Raw genomic sequence first — 25,523 nt, forward strand, 5'->3', positions numbered from 1 at the left:
CTTGTAACAAATGATTGACATAATGGAATACAATATAAGATAATAGTTGTTTATGATATGACTTCTAAGAGTAGTCGCAAAAGGTTGCTTAATCTTTAAACTTGGGCGATTCTTTATGGTATAGAACGCGACATATTTTTCGGAGGAGCTTATTTTTTAAATTACAAGACTCTCAAAATTAACACATTTTTTTTGTAAGGCACTACCTTTAATACAATAGAGTTATTTGGAATAATAATTTGAGTGATTTTATTTCACGATAGATCCTTTCAAATGAGTTTTCTATAAAACTCCTATGATTGCTTAGGTGCATGTTCCTCTATATCATGATTTGATTTCAAGAAATGACACAAGTGGTGGCACATTAATGGATCCAAAATTAAATACAAATGATTATATTATGAATTTTTTAGATCCTTATAATCTCTTTTCCATTAGGTACTTCAGTTCTTTTCTAAACATTAATTTATATTTTAATTAAATTACGATATATAATAATCTTTTATCTTTTATGTATGTCTGTTTATTTAAAATCTTACAGGGATCAACAAATTTTGAGTCTTTGAGAATACACAACTACATCCACCCTTTTCTACGAGCAAATTTTCTACAACAAGATGATTAAAACATCATGAATAGTGGTGGTGACGAGCATATGCACCAAAAGGCAACATAATTTATGCCAAATATGGAGTTCAATCCTTCCGTTTGGCCCGGATTTTACACAAAAGGTCCGCATTATAGATTATGTTTGCACTTCATATTAGGAATTAATTTCGTCTTTATATTTTTAGTCTCTTGAAAATAGGGTAGGATGAAGATGACAAAAATAATCATGTTAATATGTATTTGGGTAGGAAATTATGAGATCCACAATGTCCAACTTCACCAACTGAGATAGCAATTAGGGATTTGTTTAATGAGTTATTTGGTTGAAATTGTTGATAATTTCATTTTTTTCCAACGTGTCTTGAATTTTGATGATGTGTTATCATTGATAGTTTAATTTTGTTGAACTTATGTGGTGACTTGTATTGTAATATGTTTTTTTCTGGATTTTGTCTACAATGCATATGATTTTGTCACTTTCTTGTTTCAGAAAATAAATGAGAAGACAACTAGGGCTTCTTTGTTTAGTAATAGGGGGAATGAATGCGTAAAATAAACATCAATGGTTATGTTAATTTCAAACAAGATTCTACTTGTTTTTATTGTCCCATTTCATAGGATGTTTAAGTATTTCCAGAAACTTTCAGAAAAGTTATCAACAAAATCACATGCTTTTTTCACTGAGAATTTACTCCCTTTATTGTAAACTTTTGTTGAACGGTCCTTCTAGTGTTCTAGTGATAGAATTCATGCATATTGGACTTTTATCGATATCTTATATACAAAGATGACCATGTTTGAATCTGATGATCAGGTAAGAACATGTCTAAACTTTTCTATTTATTATTTTTTTCACTTGTTGATAATTCATTCACTTTAATTATATGGCTTGTAGAAACATCAACAAGAAATCAGAGAAGGTAAAGATAAGTTGGAAGTTTGGAGAAACACTTAAGGTCTGATTTTGATATTATTTTCTGCATTTTCTGTTTTACCCTTATTTTTATTTTTTATTTCTGAAATGATTTTGTCCTAATTCATAATTAGCTTTATAATATGGATTTTCAAGAGACATTGGACAGACATTTTAAGGGTTGGAGAGGACACTTTCAGGCTAGCCACCCAATAATAAGTACTCCATTGTACTGCTATAAAAGGGAACGTAGATTCCTGCACTGTTTTAGGTCAGGATTTGAAGGAGGAGAATCTAACTGTTACAGATAACACTGGTCTTACTCTTGCTCAGCTTGCTTCTGATAAGGTCACAAACAAGTTCCAATTTTTCTTGTGGGTAGTGTTTTTTTTTGGGTGGAATTATTGACAACCAAGTCAAAATATGTTCTTCTTTGCAGGGAAATTGCTTGAAAAACGTTGGGATCAAAATAGAAGCCTTGGTCTACTAGAGAAATTCGGTCTTGCGCCCCTTCTTTGTTCTATCATGTTTGCATTGACTTGATAATTTTGAATGATGTATTAGATTAGTTAATTTTGAATGATGTTGGTGATTTTTGTTTGATTGGAATTGGGTAAAACAACAGAGAATTAAAAAGAGGCTGTATGGACTAGCGAGAGGTAGAAACCTTGGCTGTGGTCAGGTGCGTCATTTCTTTTTGCTTGGTTTTTGTATTCTGCCTTGCCATTTATGTACCCGGATGACACAAGCTCTTTTTAATTTTATTCTAACAAAATAATATACAAGACATTATTTATATTTATAAATATTTTATTTTTTATGTAAAAAATACATATGTTTAATATATTATATAATTCATTATGAATTTTGTTAATTATTTTTTAATTTTTGTAATGAATAATTATTGTCAAGTTGTTTTTATACCAATTAATTCTATTTAATTTTTATTTTATATTATTTATAAAATTAATTTTTTTTTTACATATTTGTGTAAGTTTTCAATTTTACAATGTTTCATGTACAAAATAATGTTGTGTAAATACTCGATTCTTACTAAAATAATTATATTTTAAAATGAGACAGTATATGTTATATTTTAAAATGTTGTATCTTATTTTGTTTGATTTTTAGATCTTCTCCAAAATCCTTAGATAATATAACTATTTCAAAGTGTTTAGTTGGATTAGGGATTAGATTTATAATAGGAATGTTATAGTATTATCAAAACATGGAGTTCACGCATACTTGAATAAACTAAAACAATAAATATTACTTTCAAATAAATTAGTTTTAAATCTCTCATATAGCTTTCAATGTAATTTGAAGTGTAGCCCGAGTAATTTATTATTATTTTCCATTAAAACTAATGTCACTTTGAAAAAAGAAATTAGATTTTTTTTCTTATTAATTTTGAATCAGCTTTAATTAGACTCACCATAATTATTCTATATTAACCCCTCAAACTTTCAGTTTATCAATTTTGTACTAAAGATTCTAGTTTCATCAAATTTAACCCTTTAATATTTTTTATTCAATTCAACTTAAACCCCAAGTTCTCCAATTCAAAATCAATCACAATTTAAAAAGACAATATACATTCACTATAATTTCTCCCTTAAGACATTGCAATTTGTGAACAAGTAGAATGCTCCTTTTCATAATCTAAGCCTAATTTTTGTTCATATATATATTTTTCACACAAAATTTTGATTTATATATATTAGGTCTTTAAACTCACATGAAAAGTTGACTAACTTAATTTAGAGGAGTGATAGAGTGAGGGAATTTAATGAGGGAATTTGGTGAGGGAATGACGTGGCATCACCTTCATTGGTTGGAAAATGTAAAAGTGAGAGGAAAGAGAGAAAATAGAGAAATTATTTGATTTTTTCAGCTAATAACATTATGTCACATCATTCCCTCACCAAATTCTCTCACCTAATCATTTCTCCTTAATACCAATATTCCAAGCATTTTTTCATCAATAGTCATTAATCATAATATATAAGTTTAATGGATAAAATATTAATCTATCATAAATCAAAATATTTAGACCATATATCTACTATCAAATTCTCCTTCATTACTTATTATAAAATTAAATATTAAATACAATTATTTTTTTAATAAGATAAGATTTTAATTTATAATTCAAGTTTTCATTTTCTCTATAACTTCAGATCAAAACATCAAAACATGGAGATAAAGGAAGGTAATTATCTGAATTTTCTTTAAAAAAAATGTTAGATTGCAGCTCTATTTCTCACTATTAAACAAAAATGGACAGTCTTGGCCTCATTTGAGGTTGGGTACAATAATATTTGTATGGAGTATAAATTGAAAGTAATAAGTAAATAACCATGTAAGTAATAATAAAGTAAAATAAAAAAAAAGTGTGGTAATTAATTAAGTATTTTGAATAAGTGAAATTAGAATTTTAATTCTAGTGCCATAAATATCAACGTTAAACTAGAATTCATTTTTTATGTAAAAAAATAAATAAATAAAGAATTGTAATTCAATTTCAATTCTTATTTTTTTTTTAAATTATAATAAAAATATTTGAATATATATATTATTTATATTATTAAGTTATTAGTTTGACATAACCTATTATAATAGTTTAAGGTAAGAACGTTTTTCTAGAATTCAATTCTCATTAAAAAAAAATCGACACTAAAACAAATATTAATTCGGAACGTTAACTTTGTAAATTATAAAAAACAAAATATCAGCTCAATATTTAACTTCCTAAATTCAAAAATAAATATTGGTTCAACATGTTAATTTACTAAATTAAAAAATATTAGTTCTACATATTAATTTACAAAATTAAAAAATATTGGTTCAACATATTAACTTTCTAAATTCAGAAAGCAAAATTATCGGTTCAACACGTTAATTACATTTGTAAACACTAAAAAATTCACTCACCAAATTTATAAATTATTTTGAATAAATAAAATCAAAATAATCAAGAATAAGGCCAAAAATAATTAAATAATTAATTGAATTAATTATTATAATAATTAATTCTTAATTAATTAAGATAATGGTCAAGAAAAATTAATAAAGTAATTTGGGATAACTGTTAAACTTATTTGATCTCAAATTAATTTTATTTTTATGAATTAAAATCAAGTAGATTTATAATAAATAATTTAGAATAAATGTTGTATACATTTTATTTCAAATAAATTATTTATTAAATCTTAAAATATACAAAAACAAAACAAATAAATAAATGGGCAAACTAAATGTCAAATGTATTAAAAATATTTTGTAGGTTAAAAATGAAACATAAAGGGATTGAAAAAAAATCATTTTCAAATAAACTTATAGGCATGGAAATGACCAAAATCTGTTATAGCCAAAACCAAGAGGAATCAGTGCAACAAACCTCACAATTATCGGATGAGCACTGAATTATCATCCAACGCTCAACAGTTAGCCGCGTCGCCCGCTGCAATAGAAGAGATACGTGTTCGCAAAGCAACAGAACAACTAATGTGTGCCTCAGCGCCGTAAGCCCAAATGCAACGGACCACCCGAACGCCAACGGAACGCAAAGGTAATTTAAAATCAAGATCAAAGCTCCCTTCAGGTATGTTTTCTCACCTTAGCTCAAACAAAAATTTTGATAAATTTGATTATTGTGCAAATTAGGACTCTGAAACCAGGTTAGTGGATTGTTTTAGGAAAATAGAAACTGATAGTAATCATATTAAATGTGGTACACAGCCTGAAAGTGTTGAGGGGTGTAAAAATATTTTTAATCAAACTGATGCATTATTTTGAATGACTACTTTTGATAATATTCTTGTTATTCATGAGATTGAAATTATTAATATGATTGAGACTATAGGTACATAGGTTGATATGAACCATTTGAGTATGAATATTTCATTTGTTTTTGATGTTGAATTGAATCCCTATGTATTAGTAATCCGCCTGATGCTAATGTTAATATGGTTGATGTTGATTGTTCGGAAACCTTGAATTCTTTTAAGATTGATAATCTTGATGGAAGCAATAATGACAATGTTACCTTCATCTGATTTCTAAGATTGGCATGGTCAAGGATACTTGTGAATATGGAGAAGCCCATAATATGAAGGATGCAGAACTGGAAGTCTATGTGGATAACATTAATCTGGATGGAATTTCTACTAACATGAAGTTTAAGAGTATGAAAATCTCCTAAAAAAAGATGTTAAGGAACAACAATGAAGTAGAGTTGAGTCTAATTGTTTAATATTTTGTTAGTTGTTACTTTGTCTGAACTATGGGCATGATTCTAATAATAATCAATAGACTTTCGTTCTATTTTTTTGTTTCAGCCATTATAATACACTAGAGTCTACTTCCCATGAAAGAGATTATCCAGATCAACCAAAACCACCTGAACAGGTGCAAGAAAGCTCGTCAACTAAGAGATTGATACAACAATGCCATAATATAAAGAGTCTGACCAAGAAGTCTCCTTAACTCCAACAACTCATTCATATCCCTTAGTTCATACTTCATCTAGTTATCATATAAATCTATCATTTATTTATCAATATATACGTAAATAGAAGAAATTATCATGTAAAACCATCATTTATTCATCAGTATAGACGTAAATAAAAGAAATTATCATGTAAAAGTATTCTTCATTCAGAAGTATAAGTGTAAATAGAAAAACTTATCATATAAAACTATTATTTATTCATCAATATATGTATAAATAGAAGAAATCATCATATAAAATATTATTTATTCATCAGTATATGCGTAAATAAAAAAAATTATCATGTGAAAGTATTCTTCATTTAGAAGTATAGGTTTATATATAATTTTTAGGCACTTCAGTAAATAGAATTGCAGGTCTTTATTATGATTTACATGAAGGTATACATGCTTTTAAATGAATGTGTTAATGGTTTTACATGAAAATTACAGGCATATTGTTAGATTAAAATGGATAATTAACTTAGCTTAATCAGCCAACGATTAAAAAATTAAAAGATTTTAAATATTTAAATTAAATAATCAAAAATGGAGAAATTGTTAAGTAAAAATAGGTAATTAATCTTTAGCATTAATTAACTATTAAATAAGAATCTAACTAAGTTAATCTTATGAAGATTAAAGAAAATCGGAAGGAAAGTTGATCGGTATTTCCTTAAGTCGGCTCGATTTTAATGCTTCAGCATTTAAGAAGATCGGCTACTTTAAGAATCAGTATTTTGGATATGAGTTTTTATGAAGAAGCGAAATCGGTATTTTGGATATCAGTTTTATGAAGAAGCAGGATTAGTATTTTGGATATCGGTTTATGAAAAAGCGGGATCAGTATTTTGAATATCGGGTTTATGAAGAAGCGGGATCGGTTTTCTGAGATGCATAACTGGTATTCTTGTAGATCGGTTTTTTAAGATACGTAACCGGTATTCTTGCAGATCGATTTTCTCATAAGTGTAACTGGTATTCTTGCAGATCGGTTTTCTGAGATGCGTAACCGGTATTCTTACTGATCGATTTTCTGAGATGCGTAACAGGTATTCTTGCAGATCGGTTTTTTGAGATACGTAACCGGTATTCTACCAAGTCGGTTTTCTAAGATACATAACTGGTATTCTACCAAGTCGATTTTTCTACCAAAGCGAAGTCGGTAGTCTGCAATTCAGCATTTTATAAATCGGTTTCTCAGTCAAAGCGCGTCCGATATTATTTTTTCTGTCTCTACATACAAACATATTTCCGGTATCTACAGACATTCGGCTTTAGGTTACATCAGTATTTTATTTCCATTTTAGTGCAAGTCTAAAGAAGACTTCTTGGTAGAAGCTATCTGCCAACACAGTCCAGACTGTCAAAAACACCAAAAGACAAAGTATCCATGCTTATCCATGTTGCTCGCTCATAGGAAATCATAATCCAATTAATGGACTATTGGCTTATTATGGCCAAAGTATAGACAAGATCAAAGGACATCCCATCCAATGTACTACTTTGAACCTCAACCAATCAAGAACAAGAAAGATGTCCTATGAAGCAAATATATCCGTTGAAGAAGCAAAATATGTCTGTTGACATTTGCCTATTTAAGAGAACAAAGAACAATCGATTCACGCACGATAACCACTTGATCAATTATGTTCCCGGCCTTTAAGCAATCAACTCTCTAGAAATTTCATAAGGTTTCTATTTGGATCGGTGCTAACAATAGAGACTAGGGTCTGACTATTGATAATAGTTAATGATAAACGATTCGATAGTAATCCTGTGAGGGATTAGTATCTATTTCTATTCTTTACAAATCCTTCGAACTCTTGAAACAGATTCAAGTGCGGAAGTGTTCGTCGAATTTGAAGCTTTGAACGACTAAAGGTAAATGGAAGAAAGTAAAGAACACAGGGAGTTTTATGGATGTTCAGAGATAAAACTCCTACGTCACCCATTTTTCCACAACCGGAAGGATATCCACTAAATACTTTGAATTGAATAAAACATACTGAGCTAGCTAACTCTCTATTGAACAGAACAATCTTTGTTCAACTTACAATATTCTCAACAATATTCTCACAGCTAGACAGCAATTGAATCTCTCTCTTTAGCTTGAATGATGATAGAAATCAATAAGAGCAAGAGCAAGTAATTCGTGTGTTCAATTGATTCAATATGATTCGTCTGTTGTCCTTGAGCATCTAATTGTAGTAGGACACAAAGAATCGAATCTTCTTTGTGGACACGTGGCAAGTGTCCGTTGGAAGGTCGCTCATAGTACCAAAATACAGTAGAATCTGAGAAAATGGATCGTGGACGTACCGAACTAGTAGTGCGCCGAATATCCTCTGATATTGTCTTGTACTGGACAGGAAGTTGGAAGGATATTTGTGTATGTGGCGTTCGTTCATTTGATACAATTAGCTAGCTTGTCAAACTGCACAGAAGTGAGTGGAGTAGGAGTAGTAAACAACTAGTTGATTATGGTTAGACGTATGCTTTCTTCACACAGCTGCTAAAACAAGGCATTAGACGTGCTCCTTTAAACCTCGTCTAATTAGTTAGACGTCATCTTTTAACTACGCAACCCTTTAGACAACGGCTGTCTAAAGGAGTTAGACGACCTCGTCTAACTACGTTTCCCTTTAGACAGCGTCTAAAGTAGTTAGACGACCTCGTCTAACTATGTTTCTCTTTAAACAACGTCTAAAAGAGTTAGACGACCTCGTCTAACTACGTTTCCCTTTAGACAACGTCTAAAGAAGTTAGACGTCCTCGTCTAAAGAAGTTAGACGTACTCGTCTAACTACGTTTCCCTTTAGACAATATCTAAAGGAGTTAGATGTCCTCGTCTAACTACGTTTCCCTTTAGACAATATCTAAAGGAGTTAGACGTCCTCGTCTAACTCTGTTTCCCTTTAGAAAGTGTCTAAAGGAGTTAGACGTCCTCGTCTAACAACGTTTCCCTTTAGATAGTGTCTAAAGGAGTTAGACTACCACGTCTAACGTCTAAGAAAGCCTTCTTTAGACCATTTCTAAATTAGCACAGTCATATATATATGCACCTGCATACACAAGTAAATAACTTAGCTTTATTCTATTTAAACATCATCAAAATTCTGTTTATTAAGATAATGTTCCAGATTATAGCTTTTGTTTATTTCTATTTGAAGTTAATTATTTCTTACTTAATTAACTTTTTTCTTTACTTTGTTTTAAATTTTCCCAACACTTTCAAGTGTGTTAAAATTTTAAAATTGTATTACAATACTATTTATTCTATGTGAGTTCGTTAGCATTGTAAGTTGATATAATCCGTTTCTGTTCAATAAAGAGTATGTGCTAGGAGTTCGAAAGCAGGCAGTAACTAAGTCCTGGCTGTTCGAATGGGTTATATATGAGTGTTGTATTCAATCAAATCTTCTAGTGGATATCCTTATCAAGGTATGAGAATAAGGGGTGACATAGGAATTTCTACTATGAACATCCATAAATAATGTGTTGTGTGTTCTTTCCTTCTCTAGTCCTCCAAACCGATTATCTTTTGCTTCAAACCGAAACAAACAGTTCCGCACTTGAACTTGGTTCAAGAGTTTGTGACGGTTTGCGTAGAATAGAAATGAGATAATCAACCTCTAATAGGGTTATTATCAACCGATGTGTGTGTGAGCGCTCATCTTTGTGAGACCCCAATCTCTATTGTCGATTCCGATCCTAACAAGTGGTATTAGAGCAGTTAGTTTATATTCTTAAGAAATCAGATATCAGCATGGCTCTTGTCAACAAGGTCCCAATGTTCGAAAGTGAAGATTTCAATGATTTGAAGCTACGCATGCAAGTGTACTTGGCTTCTCTATATGATGACATGATGTATGTCATATTTGATGGTCCAATAAAGATTAACAAGGAAAGAAGCGAGTGGACAACTGATGATAAAAGGAAGAACAATCTTGACAACCTAGCCAGAAATACTTTCGCATAAATTAGAGTTTTCTCTACCGCCAAAGAAGTATGGGAAACAATCATCCAGCTCAAAGAGGGAAATGAGCGAACGAAGGAAAACAAAATCATGGTGGCCACTCAAAATTTTCAAAAATGTCAAAATGTGTCCCGGAAAAACCATGAAAGAATTTGGTGATCGTTTTACAAGCATTGTGAATGAACTCTCTCTTCTGGGAAAAACCTACTACATCAAAGAGACAATCGTCAAAGCACTAAGAGCACTTCCCAACGTGTGGGATGTCAAAACAATGGTGATTAGAGAATCCAAGAGTCTTCATAATATGCGATTGCATGACATCTTTGAAGATCTAAAAGCCTATGAGTTCGACGAACTCAAGAAATGAAGATGAGCCATCATCCTCAAACGTGACAAAGGCATTGGTGTCTCATGCGGAGAAAACAGCTCTAGTACCTGTCAAGTCAGCCGAGCAGTTCAACGACGATGCAATGGTTATGCTTGCCAAGAAGTTTGGAAAATTCATGAAGAAGAATCAACCCAACAACTCCTACAACTACAAATACTCAAATGGTAATAAAGCTAACGTTCGTTGTTTTAACTGTGATACCTTAGGTCATTACAAGTCGGAGTGCCATAAGCCAAGAAGAGATGACAGAAAGCCAACCGATCAGAACCCAAGGGAAGATTATCAACCATCTAAACATAACAAGGAGGTCTAGAAAGCCTTGCTAGCTGATGATCGCGGAAGCAAGTGGGCTCAAAGAGATTCAGACAGTGACAATGAAGAAGTCAGATGCTTCATGGCAAATGACAAAGAGGTATTCGACTTTGCTTTTGGGGAGTTCACCCGAGAAATTCTAATTACTGCACTTAATGACATGGTTATTGAGTACAAGAATCTGTCTAATCTCGTATCAACTCATCCAAATAACTAAACTGGTAGAACAATTGAATTATGCTCTAAGAATGAAAAGTTCAAGGAGACAATTCAATTGTTAACTAAGGAAAACAAAAGAACCAAGTATGTGATTGTTGCATGGACAAAATCTGAAGATGTTGTGAGCCAGATGATGAGTCATCAGAGACCTGTCAACTGCAAGTTCAGTCTAGGCTATGACAACATCAATCCAGATAAGTCACGCAAAGAGTTGAAACTCAATAAATACAAATAAGTTGATAATTAAAAGAGAACCGAAGTACGTTGAGCCAACTAATCAGTCACGATGACTTAGTCCTGAGAGAAGGAAAGTTAGCCAGTCGGTTGGACTGGAATGTGAAAAACATTCAAATAGGCAAATTCAAAATTCTTTTTCAAAACATTACGACTCATCTAGAGGCAGAAAGGGAGATGCCAAGCCTAATGCATATAGAATCATTAAGACAAGCACTAGGATATCCATCAAAGTAATAGAAGTGTGGATTCTCAAGTGACTAATTAACTGTGGACCCAATTAAATGTGGGTACCAAAAGATGTAAATAGTTTTATTGTGCAGGGTAAATAGGTCAAATGCTTGGAGGATTTGGAATGGTACCTGGACAGTGCATGTTCAAGGCACATGACTAGAAACAGCAAGTTGTTAACCAATATTGTGAAAGAATCAGGCTCAAGGTGTTTTATTAAAAATAGTCAAAATTTTAATTATTTAAAAAATCAATGAATATGATATCGTTAAACTAATTAATTATTTTAATCTCGTTTAATAAACTTATATAAGAATAAGTTTTGTTGGCTCTAAATATATTTAAAATTATAGAATTTATTGTGTAAAATATGAGTGTCTACATAAGTTATATATTATTTTTGATATGTAGTATAAAATTTCAATTTAAGAATAAAATAATATTTTTATTCTTTTAATTTATATTTTTATCTTTGTTAATTGATTTTTCATATATTTTAATTAACTTTATTTATATTTCAACGTTATTTAAAGTTTATTTTAATTGGTGTAAATACTATTAATTAATTATATAAATAAATAATTCATAATTTAATTATGTTATTATTTTAAATTAATAATAATATATACAAATAAATAATTAGTATTATTTCATTTTAGTTTAAAATATGATAGGTAATATTCTTAAATTATTAAACTAATGAGAATTTAATAATAATTAATAATAATAATATTTGTATACTACTAATTATAAAATAAAAATGAAAATTCTTTTTAAAATAAATAAAATTTTCAATTTGTATACGATGAAAGAAAATGTTATGTTAAAATAAGAAAATGTACATTCATTCGTGTGGAAAAAAAATTAATAATTAAAATTTTGATAATTTTAGCTGATATAATATAATTTTAAGTTTGAGCTTCATTTCAAGATTTTACTCAATATATAATAAACCAAACATTTTTATGAATTTTACTATTTGGGTAATTATACTATCTAAACAATATAAACTCTCTTACCAAACATCACCTAAAAGTACAAGTTGTCTGTCTTAGTGTTAAGAAGAATAAATGTGTTGCTTAGAAAATAAGGAAGTGTAGAGATTTTAGTTTTCAAATTTATCAAAAGGAGCTCAAGATTCTGCAGAAGAGTCTCAAAATAAAAACAAAATAGAAGAGGACATTTTGAAATTTGATAATGTAATTTTATAATTACAAATTGACTAATAAATCTTATTTGTTCAAATTTAAAAAAAAAAAATACAAGTTGTTCATCTTAATGGTACAAAAGAAATTTGCTCTAATTGTGCAGAAGAGTCTGAAAATCAAAACAAAATAGGAGAAGATATTTTAAAATATAAATTGTATTGTCTCATTTTAAAATTCAATTGTTTTAATCAAAATGAGTATTTACTAACATTATTTTGTATAGGTAACATTGTAAAATTAAAAAATTACCCAAAATTTGTAAGGGTACATTAAAATTACAATTCCAATTCAATGAGAATTGACATTAAATTGAAATTAAATTTATATGTTTTAAAAAACTATAAAATTTTAATTTAATTTTAAAACTTTTTTCATAAATAAAAATAATTTTAGTATATGTTATTTATTTTATTAAAATATTAATTTGATACAACCTATTAAGATAATTCAAAGGTTTAAAAAAAAAATTAAGTTTCGGTTTTCATTTTAACATGTTAACTTCATATATATTAAAAATAAAAATATTAATTCGATATTTTAACTTCCTAACTTTAAAAACAAAATATTGTTTTTTCTCAAATTAAATTAAAATAAAAATAAATATAATATATATATATATATATATTTATAAAAAAAATATAAAGGTTTAAAATATTAATTTAATTTAATATTTTAACCTCCTAAATTTTAAAAATATATTATTGATAAAAAAAAATTAATTTAATTTTAAATGATAAAATAATGAATCATTTTATTTAAAAAACATAAAAAAATAATAATTAAAATTTCAATTCCAATCTAAAAAAAAAAGTAAAATTAAAAACTATAAAGTTATTACAAGATCTATCAACCTTAAAAATTGAATTTTAACTCTTCAATTTAAAAATTATCATATACACTTAAAAATTTACTTAAATAAATAAGTATTAAATAAATAATATTAAAAAAAATGAATCGATATAAAAACAACTTAAGAATAATTATTCAAAACAAAAATTAAAATCTAATTAAAATATTTAAAAAAAATTATAATGAATTATATTAAACAAACAACTGATTTATAAAATATTTATACATATATATAATGTCGTGTACATTTTATTTTGTTTGCAATAAAATATGAATAATGTTAGTATATGATTTTTATGGACCTCTCGAGGTACATAAATAGGTTAGGCAAGTCTTAACCGATCAATGTGGAATAAAGAATCCCTACAGCCTCTTTTCCTTTTCTGTTTTTTTTTTCAATCAAACAAAAACCACCAAAAACATTCAAATTTAAGTAATCTATAACATCATTCAAAATTAACTAGTCAATGCACACATGATAGACCAAAGAAGTGGATACCAATGTTTTTTAAGCAATTTTCTCACATTTCCCTGCAAATTCACAGTTGCAATAATAATAATAATAATACCCAAAGAAGAACATTTTTAAATTGGTTGTCAATAAGTCCACCCAAAAAGAAAAGAAAAAACTACCCACAAGAAAATTTGTAACTTGTCTGTGACCCTTGTCAGCAGCAAGACCAGTGTTATCAGTAACAGTTAGATCCTCCTTCAAAACTGACCTAAAATAGTGCAGGAATCTATGTCCTTTTGAAAGCAGTCCAATGGAATGGAGTACAACCTAAAATCAATATCAAAACAACCATAAGCCAGCCCAACTCAAACACAGATTAAACGATTAATCGATAGCAGCCTTCCTCTATATGCATCGAGAAATAGAAGAAGACATATACAATCAGCACAACCCTTGTATCAAAGAAGACATGTACATGTTTGATTGGGGTGGAACTTCATTCATCACCCAATTTTCAAACTGTCAACATTTGTGAATTTAGGTATTCAACTTAAAACATGTATCATATCAAACTCAAAGTTGAAATAGATAAACATGGCTTGGGCAATTACCAGACAGACACAAGTCTTCCGGACATTACCCTTTTCCTCTTTTTTCGATTTTTTTTCAACAAATTAAAATATAAGTCACCAAATAAGTTTAGCTAAATAAAACAATCCAAAACACATCCTCAAAATTTCAAGACACATTACAAAAATGAAATTATCAAGACAAAACATAAAATCTGAAATAAATAAATGTTTCAACTATTTCAACCAAATAACTAAGTGAACAAATCCCTAATTGTCATCTCAGATTGTGAAGTTGGACACTGATCAGATCTCATCATATCCTGTGCAAATACATATTAACAAAATTAATTCCTAATATGAAGGACAAACTTGAATCATAAGGCAGACCTGTTGTGTAAAATTCAGGCCAAAAGGAAGGATTGAACTCCATATTTGACCTAAATTGTGATGCCTTTGGGTGCATATTCTCATCCCCACCACTATTCATGATTCTTTCATCATCTTGTTGTAGAATTTGATCGTAAAAAAAGGGTGGTTGTAGTTGTGTGTTCTTTATACTCAAAATTTGTTGATCCCTTTAAAATTTAAAGAAATAGACATGCATAAAAGATTAAGAGTTACTATATATCATAATTAAATTAAAATATAAATTAATGTCTAGACAAGTACTAAGGTACCTCAAGGGAAAGAGATTGTAAGGATCTAAAATATTCATAAAATGATCATTTATATCAAATCTTGGATCCATTAACGTGTCATCACTTGTGTCATCTTTTGGGATCAAATCATGATATAGAGGAACATGCACCTAGGCAATTATAAGAGTTATCTTAGAAAGCACATTCAAAAGGAACTATCGTGAAATAAAAGCACTCAAATTATTATTCCAAACAACTACATTGTATTAAAGTTGACGTCTTACAAAAACGTGTTAATTTTGAATGTTGTAATTCTAAAAATAAGTTCGCTGAAAAATATGTCGAAATCATATCCCATGTTTAAAGGTTGAGCAACCTTTTCCGGTTACTCTTAGAACTTAGAAGTCATATCATAAACAACTATCATCCTATATGATATTTCACTATGGCAATCATTTGTTAAAAGTTGGATGTGACAAAACATCTTACAACGACATCAAATTGTCCTCGAATTTTGTCCAATAAAGAAATTTTGACAATAATAATAATTTTAGTTATATGGGAGCTGATAGATCTTACAAAGAATAAAAAATCAACAAATATTCCGTTGTACTTACTAAGAAATAAAGGGAATTTTCTTATATGGACCAAAGAAAGAAACCTGGTAGGTAGCTTTCAAATAAGACAAATACAAACGGTGTTTCATACAAATTCAAATTAATCCAAAATAAATAGTGGGCTAAATCTGAACAAATAGAGACAAATAGTTGGTTCAATATGAACAATCAAAGAGACAAATTGCAGAAGGCTAAATGATTGAGAAATTAAAGAGAATATGAATATTATTCCAATTGAACAAAAGAAACCAGAAAAAAAAATTAACTAGACTAACCAAGCAAATCATTAATCACAAAATTCTATCACATGAAAACAGAATGTGGTTGAGTTTCTTCTTTGGGTTATGTCAATATAGAAATATGATTGATTAGCATATATATTTCCGACTATTCATTTCCGACTATTATAGAAACACATTCAACACCAAAAATGATCTTTAATAATCATTTTAGTAAATAAGTTGAGTTGAGTTGAGCTTCATAAAGATCAACTTTTTTAGTTGAGCTCTAGTTGATCTCAAATTATTTTCTAAAATGATTATTATTATTATTTGTTTGATATTTCTATGTTTTTGATGTGATCTTTAAGTTCAGTATGAAAAAATAATAATAATAATAATAATCATTTTAGAAAATACCATAAAAGTTCTTTATGAAATCTATAATTAAGACATCAAAGAGTAGATGATAAGTACTATAAATCCAACTATAGGTTTTTCCATGATATTTAGAATATTAAAGTATTACAATTAGAAATAACATCAAGGATTGGTGTGGTGAACATTGTTGAAAGGCAATGAATGTAAAGGAGGAGTGCTCAATAATACATGACACGCCAACTTATTGAAAACCATCTAAATGGAAAATTAGTGTCAATATTACTCCAATTAGAGATGACACACCAACTTATTGAAAGCCAACTAAATGGAAAGTTAGTGCTAATATTCCAGTTAGACAAAGAGGTAGGATGATTCATTTAAGAACAATAATTGATTACACTTTAGGATATGTATAGCATTGGACTAATTTAAGTCAATAAGATTAATGATAATTCAAGAAAGGGAACGAGAAAGGAGAAATTTTTTAATAGTTTTGATTTCCATCTCATAACATTAATTTGCATTGAAACTGATTTATTTATTTATCTTTTATATAAAATGTGATTATGCAGATTTAGTAGATAAATAAAAAGTCTCACTTTTCAAAATAAACCTTTCTTATAGAAAAGAGATTAGTATGAATTCAAAATTTAACGAGTACGTGTTAAAACCTCTTCATGTATTTGTTCAAGATAAAAGTGTTTTACAATTTTTATTGAAAATCAAAAGAATTCAACTATTATAAGTAATTTACAATCGTTAAGTGTTTTAGTGCATTTATTTTTATTGAAACCAAAACATGTCCATGAACAAATGTATAATATTTATGGAGTAAGAACAATGAAATTAAGTATGAAGAAACCGAAGTTATGCAAACCTGAGAAGTGACAGGTACAGCCTCAAGATGGTTATTCTCCTCCTCCGGTGTCCTCTATAAATAATAAATCAATGTATTTAATATGCAAATCTTTATGGTAAATGCTGAAAAGAAATACTAAAAAGTTGATCATACTTACTATGGGCAACGAAACACGGTTTAAAGTTTCTTCAAATATACATTCACGAATATGTGCCTCGGATAATGTGGTAATTTCAGAAGGATCACTTTCAAAGAACCTATACAATTGAGATATTATAGACAATGAGTAACATGGTCTTCTAATTGCATTAGTAAATAATTATTTGAATAAGACATTAATTATTTGACAATTTGTTTTTTCAAAATAAAGATATATATATTCCAATTACACTAATGTTTGAGAATATTTTTTTAAGGATAACAATTTCATTCATTTATATATTTGAAATATCACAAAGGTAAAACTCCAACAAAAACATTTAAGTATAAGTTATGAGTCCTAAAATATTTTAATTTTCCAAAAACATCTAAGTAGAGAGGAGGATAATAGGACTAGCTACTTGTAGCCTCGAGTTTGAAATCTTTACTATTAAAGGATGAAACTAATTATTTTTATTTCAAATATACGTGATTTGTTTGACATTTGAGATCTTAATAAGCCAAAGTCGTAACTAAATGATCCTAGTATTTGTCTGTTCAAAAGATTAGATGATAATCTCCAACATATGGTTGTTCAGACACTCCTTTCTCGACCTAATGTCCCCATTGACAAACTTTCTTGAAGAATTCCTTTAGCTAATTTTAGATGATCCAAAAGTAACTTCTACAAAGGATTAAACATGCATTATAACACCAATCCTCCTCACTTCCATTTGAATCTCAGCTCAAATAAAAACATGCATGCTAATTGAATTGCAAAATGTAGTCACCAATTTGATTTAAAAGGAATTTCAAAATTGTTTAATGTTTTCCTATGTTGGGGTGGACATGGGGAGAACCGGAATTTGTCTCGAGCTTTGACTGAAGATGAACATCTTCATGCTCAACCCCTCAATATAACTAATCACTCTAGTTGTTGAACTAATCAGACCAACATCATATTGGTGTTAAGGGAAATAACTACTCTAGAGTCTAGGTATTTGAACATTGTTCAACGCAAAGGGCTCCTTTGGAATCTTTTGTAATTTCTTATGTCAACTTTCAGGATGACTATTCAACTGTCTCTTATCAAAGAATTTCATTTGTAGTGATAGTGGTCTCAACCATTTCATCTTCTTATAAATGTGTTGCTCTCAATAGACAATGACTTATATATACATTTTTCATAGGGAATGCAGTTGTACTAGTTAGATTTTGATTTATTTATTATTTAAAGTTTAAAATGTTTTAGTATGCTAAATTATAATCGTATTTTGGTTTTATGACTTGAGGTAACCAAATAAATAGAGAATGAAACTAGGGTTAAATCTTAGGAAACAATCTTAGTCATTCTTGACCTATAACCACCTTAAATTTTCCTATATTCACGCATTTATCCTATTCTCCTCCTATAATTTCAATATTGATCGAGGATAGATGGATAAAAGAACACAAAAACCTAATTATCCATCAATGATACTCTCTCATTATCTTAATAAATTCATATTTGGATGAAATTAACTAGGGTACAATCATTCCAGCAAAAAAAATTAGGGTAAAATCATCATGCAATAGAAAATGTAGAAAATTTATCAAAATCTGACCTTAATCGTTTTTCCAGAGTTTCCAATTGATCCTTATATGCTACAATTTCTTGTTGAAGTTCCTGTGAGCAATTTCATTAAACTAAATGGATTACCCAGCAAATTAAAAATATTGAACAATTCTTGTTGAAGTTCAGCCCATAATTCATTAAACTTGATTAGTCAACAAAGTGAAAAAGAATGAAAAATACCAAAAATTTAAGGATCGTACCTCAACCTTCTGATCCGATTGAGACATGCTCGTCCTTTATACACCAACAAGAACAAAAACAGGAAATTAGAGAGAAAACAAACTAGAGAGAGAATTACTCAAGAGATTCAGAGATTTCAGAAAAACTAAGTTGGTTTAATAGATTCAGTGATGAAGAACGGGCAAAGATTGCACCGTTGATAATGAGGAGAAAGACATTAGATTACTGTTGGGTTTACTAATTTTTAAAATTTCTTGGTAGGGTTTACCAGTGGAGGCCATTTCTGTAGGGAATCCGAAGATCAAGAAGAGAGATGTGGTTGAATGAAAGCTTCCTTCTTGCAGATCGCAGCTAGGGCTACTGGGATGAGACTGAGCAGAGCACCTCCTCTCACTACTGAAGAAATGGTCATTTTTCTTCTCACTTGAAAATATACTAAAATTAAATCTGTCTTCATTTTAACTTTACCATGGTTAACAACAATTAGTATTTTATTAATTTCTCTTGAAAAACTAAATTTATGTTTCATAAAATAGAAAAAAAATAAATAAATATAAGCAATGTATGAAAAATAAAGGAAATAAAGGATATCCTAAAGAAGAGTGGAGAATGACCCAATTTTTGGTCTTATAGACATCATTTGACCCAATTTTTGTATCACCTTGCAATAATTATGGATACTTTTCTTCTTTACTCATAATTATGACTTTTACAATTAGGAAATTCAACCATGATTGATATTATTTTAATGGTCATGCAACTATTTAGTGTTATTAAACAAATTTTTTATTTTAAAAAAATGATCAACTTACATTTTTAAAACACTAAAATAGTGTTACTCATAATGATGACTTTTACAATTAGGTGAACTTTGTTAAAATTTTAACATCTTCTTTCTGTGATTATGTTAGAAGATAAAATTTCATCAAATAATTTGTGGTTTAACATTTGATTTTTCAAAATTAGATCTTTTCATTCATGATAGATGCAAAAGACATTGTTTTGAGATGTAATTTGATGATCTATATATTATACATTCAATTTGTCACTTTCAATATTTTGAAAGCTAAAATAGTATAATTTAATACCTAAAATAAAATAATTATTTGTACCTCAAGCTTGATGATTCAGATTGATGAATATTGGTGAATTTATTTGCTTCGGCAGCAGCATTAAGCTCAATATTCATATCATTCTGTAGATACTGTCAACATGCATGTGTTCCTCATTTGATTAGTTAAAACATACATAAAAAAAAAATATACAAATATCATATAGATAATGGAATATATTATTGATAAATTAATTACCTCTTGATTCTCTGGCCTTTTCTCATGAATATTGAGAGATGAATTGAAACAAAATTAATCATAAACAATAAACAAAATAATCATCATAAAAAACTAATATTGATCAAATTACCTTCTCCTTTCATAGTCTGAAATATTCATAAATCTTTCTATAATTTCTTCAATACTGGCATCAAATATAAAAAATAAAAAATATTAAATAAATAGATAACGAGAAGGATTTTACCCAAATTAGAACCGTTTCCACCGACCCCTCTAGTGGGAGTAAAACATGTCTTTTTTTTATTTATTTATTAGTAACCCTATTGCCAAAACCTATAATTAACCTTAAATGATTATTAAAAAACCAATCTTATCATAATTTAATTAAAGTGTGATATAAAAGTTACCCAAAGTCTGGATAAGTGATAAGAGGGTGAAGTAAGTATATAAATATAATTATTAAAAAAAAAAAGAGTAAAGATCAAACCTTTTATTATTGCCAGAAAAGCTTCTGAGTTTCCCAGAGGGAGAAAAAGTGATGACAGCAACATCAACTCCACAGAGAACAGATAATTCAAAGGCTTTCTTCATCAATCCATTCCTTCTCTTTGTGAATGATAACTGCCTGCTCACTTTGTTCTCTATCCACTTTATCTCAACCTTCGCACGCCCCATATTTCTATTTCTTAAAGATGATCAGAAAACCTAGAGAGAGAGGAAAATTAGTGTAGCTAGACTCTAGAGAGATATTGTTGATATATATATATATATATATATATATATATATATATATATATATATATAAAATAAAGAGGAGTGATAAAAAACAGGAGAATTAGGGATGGAGTTAAAATAAAAAATTTGGTAGAGGATGATGTATCATTGGATTATTTGTTTGAAAAAAAAATAAGTAAGAGAAATTTTTTTATTTTTTTAATTATATCATGTCATTCCCTTCAAAATCCTCTAGCCCAATTCTCATAAAAAAAAAAAAATAGGGTCCGTAGAAAAATGAATGATGAAGATATTCTTTTTTTTCATCTTTCCATAAAACAAAATTCACAAATAACTCACCTCAAATGACCTTTTGTATTGACATGTTAAAGAAAACAAATATGGTTGGGACAAGGGAGCACCATACATTTGTCACAACCCAAGAAACTAAAACAATCCTAGGCTATCCACGTGTTAGCTTCATGCATGAATGTTTATTGTTTAAGGCTTTGTTTGATAATGAATTATTTAAATAATGTGTAAGTTATTTAAAAAAGTTATGATGGACTATAATTTAGAGATAATAAAAAAAATCAAAATATATGATTTTTATATCTAAGTATATTTTAATTAATTAATTAAATAAATAATGAATGAAATAATGTTAGATTATCTTAGAATTATTTTAAACATATCATCGGAGTTAGTTCGATTGATACTATTTGCATTGAGTTTATTTGTAATTTTTTTATTAATATATAATAAAAAAAATTGAAAAAAAAGATATATAAAATATTTTAATATTTAAATAAATGAATTAAATGATTTGAGTAATACGAAAATAAATAAAATAAGCTCATTATATAGTTTATGTACTTACATTACGTTAGTAAAATTGATAGCAGCTTATTTATATCCTACTAACTATAATGTTAATTAACTAAATCGTTAATTGATTAATTATGACACATTCTTTATTATAATTTATTACTATTTATATGTTTTTTTATTTTTTTACTTTCAACTTAGGGTTTATTTACTACGGATTTTTTTTACTGAAAAAATAAAAAATAATATAATTGATATAATTCTGGAAATTGAGTTTTGTTTTTATAATAAAAATACTTAACAAGTATTAATGCATAATAAAAAAATAAAAAATATATTATAAAATATATAATTTAAATTATTTAAACCAAACTAGTCTCAACTCCGTACAATTATTGTACCCCACCCAACTTGACCTACATTATACATCAAATGGAGCCAAGACTATCTATTTTTGTTTCTTGTGAGAAATGAGAATTAAAACTCCAATTCAAGGTTGGGATTTATTCGGATTAAATTTTTATAAAAACTTAGAGAAAAAAATAATAATTATTAATAATTTTGTGGAGGTGATAATAATTTTTGGTAGGCCTGGTACGGTAAAAGTTATTTAAATAACCTAGAGAATGAAAAATGATGATAAGTGATGATTTTGAAGAGGTTTATTTTTTTTTTTTCAAAATGACATAAAAAGTATTAATATATAATGATAGAATAAAATAAAAATTAAAATAAATAGTATTTTAATATTTTGAGTAATGAATTAAGTGATGTCACTAGTAAAAACATGGTATAATTTTATACTAATTGGTACTAACTTAATTACCAAATTGTTGAAAGAGATTTTAACAAATCAACCTTAAATAAAAAAAAAACGAAAATTTGAATTAAAATCTAGATTTTTAAAAATTCATGTTCTTGAGTTTTAATCTTATTTTCTTTTTATTCAAATAGCTGTTAAACATGTTTGTAAACATGTTAGGTGATTTCCAGATCACTATAACGTCATTTTGTCATTTTGATCATGTTTAATCAAACTGTATTTTTGGAATTTTTAAATTTGGATTTCATCATAAAAAATTATTGTATTGATGTAATGATTTTCTTGTTTTAGTTGTGTTCAACTATCTTCATCATTTCAAAGCTAGTCTAGGTCCAAGACTAAGGACTAATGTTCATGAGCCTAGGACCGGTGTTCTTGAGCTAGAACCGATGAGTATGACCGATGTTCTTGAGGAAGGACCGAGCATTCCCTTTAGCCTAGGACCAATTTTTCCAACCTATGACCTAGCCTCCTATTAACCTAGGACCGAGTACCTCTTAACCTAGGACTGAGTACCTCAAACCCTAGGACTAAGTACCTTTAACCCTAGGACCAAAGTATTAAACCGGTATATTAAACTTGGGACCGAGCCACCAGGCCTAAGATCGAGCCTCCTAGGCCTAGGACCGAGTAGTCCGAGTTCAAGACTGAGCCTCCTAGACCAAATTCCGAGCCCTTCGAACCCATGGACCCATGCTTCTGAGCCCTAGTCCAAACCACTCTAGTCTAGATCGAGCCCGTCTAAGCCCAGATCACCAAAACCAAACCCAGACCCTAGGACTTCGATCCTAAGGCCTATTTTGTTCCACTTTTAAAAATCAAAAATTATTTTTGTAATTTTAGAACCCCAATCCATTTTCAAATAATCCGAAAAGGTCATAAAATGATATTTAAATATTTTTGGGATATTTCCTTAACCAATATTTTGGCTAAGGCCTCGTTTGAAATTTATTTTTAAATTCTAACACTTTTATGATATTTTTAGGATTTTTATTCAGTATTATATCAACGCAATCACAAGTACGCTCTTTTAAAAAATTTTGGACAATTATTTACATAGTTTAAACTTATTATTGTTTAGGACCCCCAGACTAGTACTAATCAAAGAAAATAAATCTTATAATAGCCAGACTTTGTTTACTTTAAATTTAAGACCGTCATTCAACGGGCGTGAAGGACATAGCGCGAAAGCCCCTCCCAAGCGTAACCAAAATACGAACCCCTTACAAAATATTGGTACAAAATCGTTTATACACGTACATTTTACTAATTTTTTCAAAAATCATTTGGTGACTCTAATTTCAAATAAATAATCTTTTACATTAGTTAAGTTTGATTAATTTAAACCGGGTTTTGGTTAAGTTATTATTTGGCCCCAAATTATTAAATTTTGAACAAAAACTATTTATTTTACATGATTAATTTCTAAAGCTTTATATATTTTCAAAGTCTTTTAAAAATTAAATGTTTTATTTTACTCTCTCTACCTTTTTTTTTACCTAACAATATACGTCTAGAACAAAACTAATATTTAAACGCATTAAATCTCGAGTCACCCCACGATATTCCCCGTACCGCCACGTATCCACGATAGTGCTAAGCTTTGGAGAGAGCGATTCCTGAGAATTAAAGTAGTGTAATGCAAGATTTACATTATGTATTGTTTTTAAAATTAAGATATGATTATTTAATTTTGTTTGAAAATTTTACATAGGATAAAACAATGTTTGTTTTAAAAAAACGATTATATAATTTAATATTATGGAAACTTTTTAATCAAACATATATATATATATATATATATATAAAAATAAAGGACATCACATGTTAATCCGACCATTTTAAAAAGGACTTGTTTAATATTTGGTTATTTGGGAGATTTTAGTAATTGTAAATACTGATGAAAAATTAATCTATATAGATCTTTAATTAGGTGTAATATTATAATATTTATTTTATTTAAATTTTAAAAATAATGTAAAAATATTTTTATTAATAAATGAAATGAATTAATGATTTTAAAAATTACAATATGATATACAAATTTTAAGTAAGTTTTAAAGAAAAATATATTTATTTGAAAAAATGGTAATGAATATTTATAAAAAAATATTATAAACTAATCATTAATTAATTTTATTTTATTTTTTTATTTTTTATTTTTGTCTATAAGACTAATGTCTACACTTTGAAAACATAAAAGAAAGAAAGAGATTTTTTTTTTCCTTTTAATTTGGAATTACCTCTAACTACCTGTCACAATAATTATTATTTATCCAATTAGCCCTCAAACTTTCTCTTTTGTTCAGTTAGACCCAAACGTTCAGTTTATCAATTTTTTCTTTAAACCCTTTTAATATTTTTATTCAATTCAACTTAAACCACAAATTTTCCAACTCATAACCAACCCTGGATTAAAATGAATATTAGTTATATAGTCATTAACTAAGTTACTACTTTTAAGTCTAGTAATAATATTCTCATAAATCAAAATATTTAGATAATTTATTATAAGTTCTCCTTAGTTACTTATTATTTTATAAAACTATATAATAAATACAATACTTTTTTTTATAAGATAAGATTTTAATTTTTAATTATTTTTTCTTAATAGCTTCGTATCAATAAAATAAGATAAAAGAGTAGGATAATTATGACTTTTTTTTTTAAAATAAAAAATATTTTAAAATTTATTGAATTAAAATTGTTTAAATAACACAACTTAATTAAATATAATTTCATTTTTTCATTTATATATTAT

General features: G+C 28.2%; 1 protein-coding gene across 1 annotated transcript; it reads right to left on the bottom strand.

Annotated features, from left to right (window-relative positions):
- Positions 1-14,762: 14,762 nt before the first annotated feature.
- LOC124924407 (agamous-like MADS-box protein AGL104) lies at positions 14,763-21,072 on the bottom strand. Its single transcript, XM_047464448.1, has 8 exons — positions 20,885-21,072; positions 19,126-19,159; positions 18,915-18,976; positions 17,330-17,429; positions 17,191-17,244; positions 15,137-15,267; positions 14,847-15,034; positions 14,763-14,779 (listed from the first exon to the last, which is right to left on the bottom strand). Exons 1-8 carry the CDS (start codon positions 21,070-21,072, stop codon positions 14,763-14,765), a joined length of 774 nt encoding a protein of 257 aa, XP_047320404.1.
- Between the last annotated feature and the right edge of the window lie 4,451 nt (positions 21,073-25,523).

Source organism: Impatiens glandulifera, chromosome 2 (genome assembly GCF_907164915.1).
Source record: "Impatiens glandulifera chromosome 2, dImpGla2.1, whole genome shotgun sequence".
Lineage (NCBI taxonomy): Eukaryota > Viridiplantae > Streptophyta > Magnoliopsida > Ericales > Balsaminaceae > Impatiens > Impatiens glandulifera.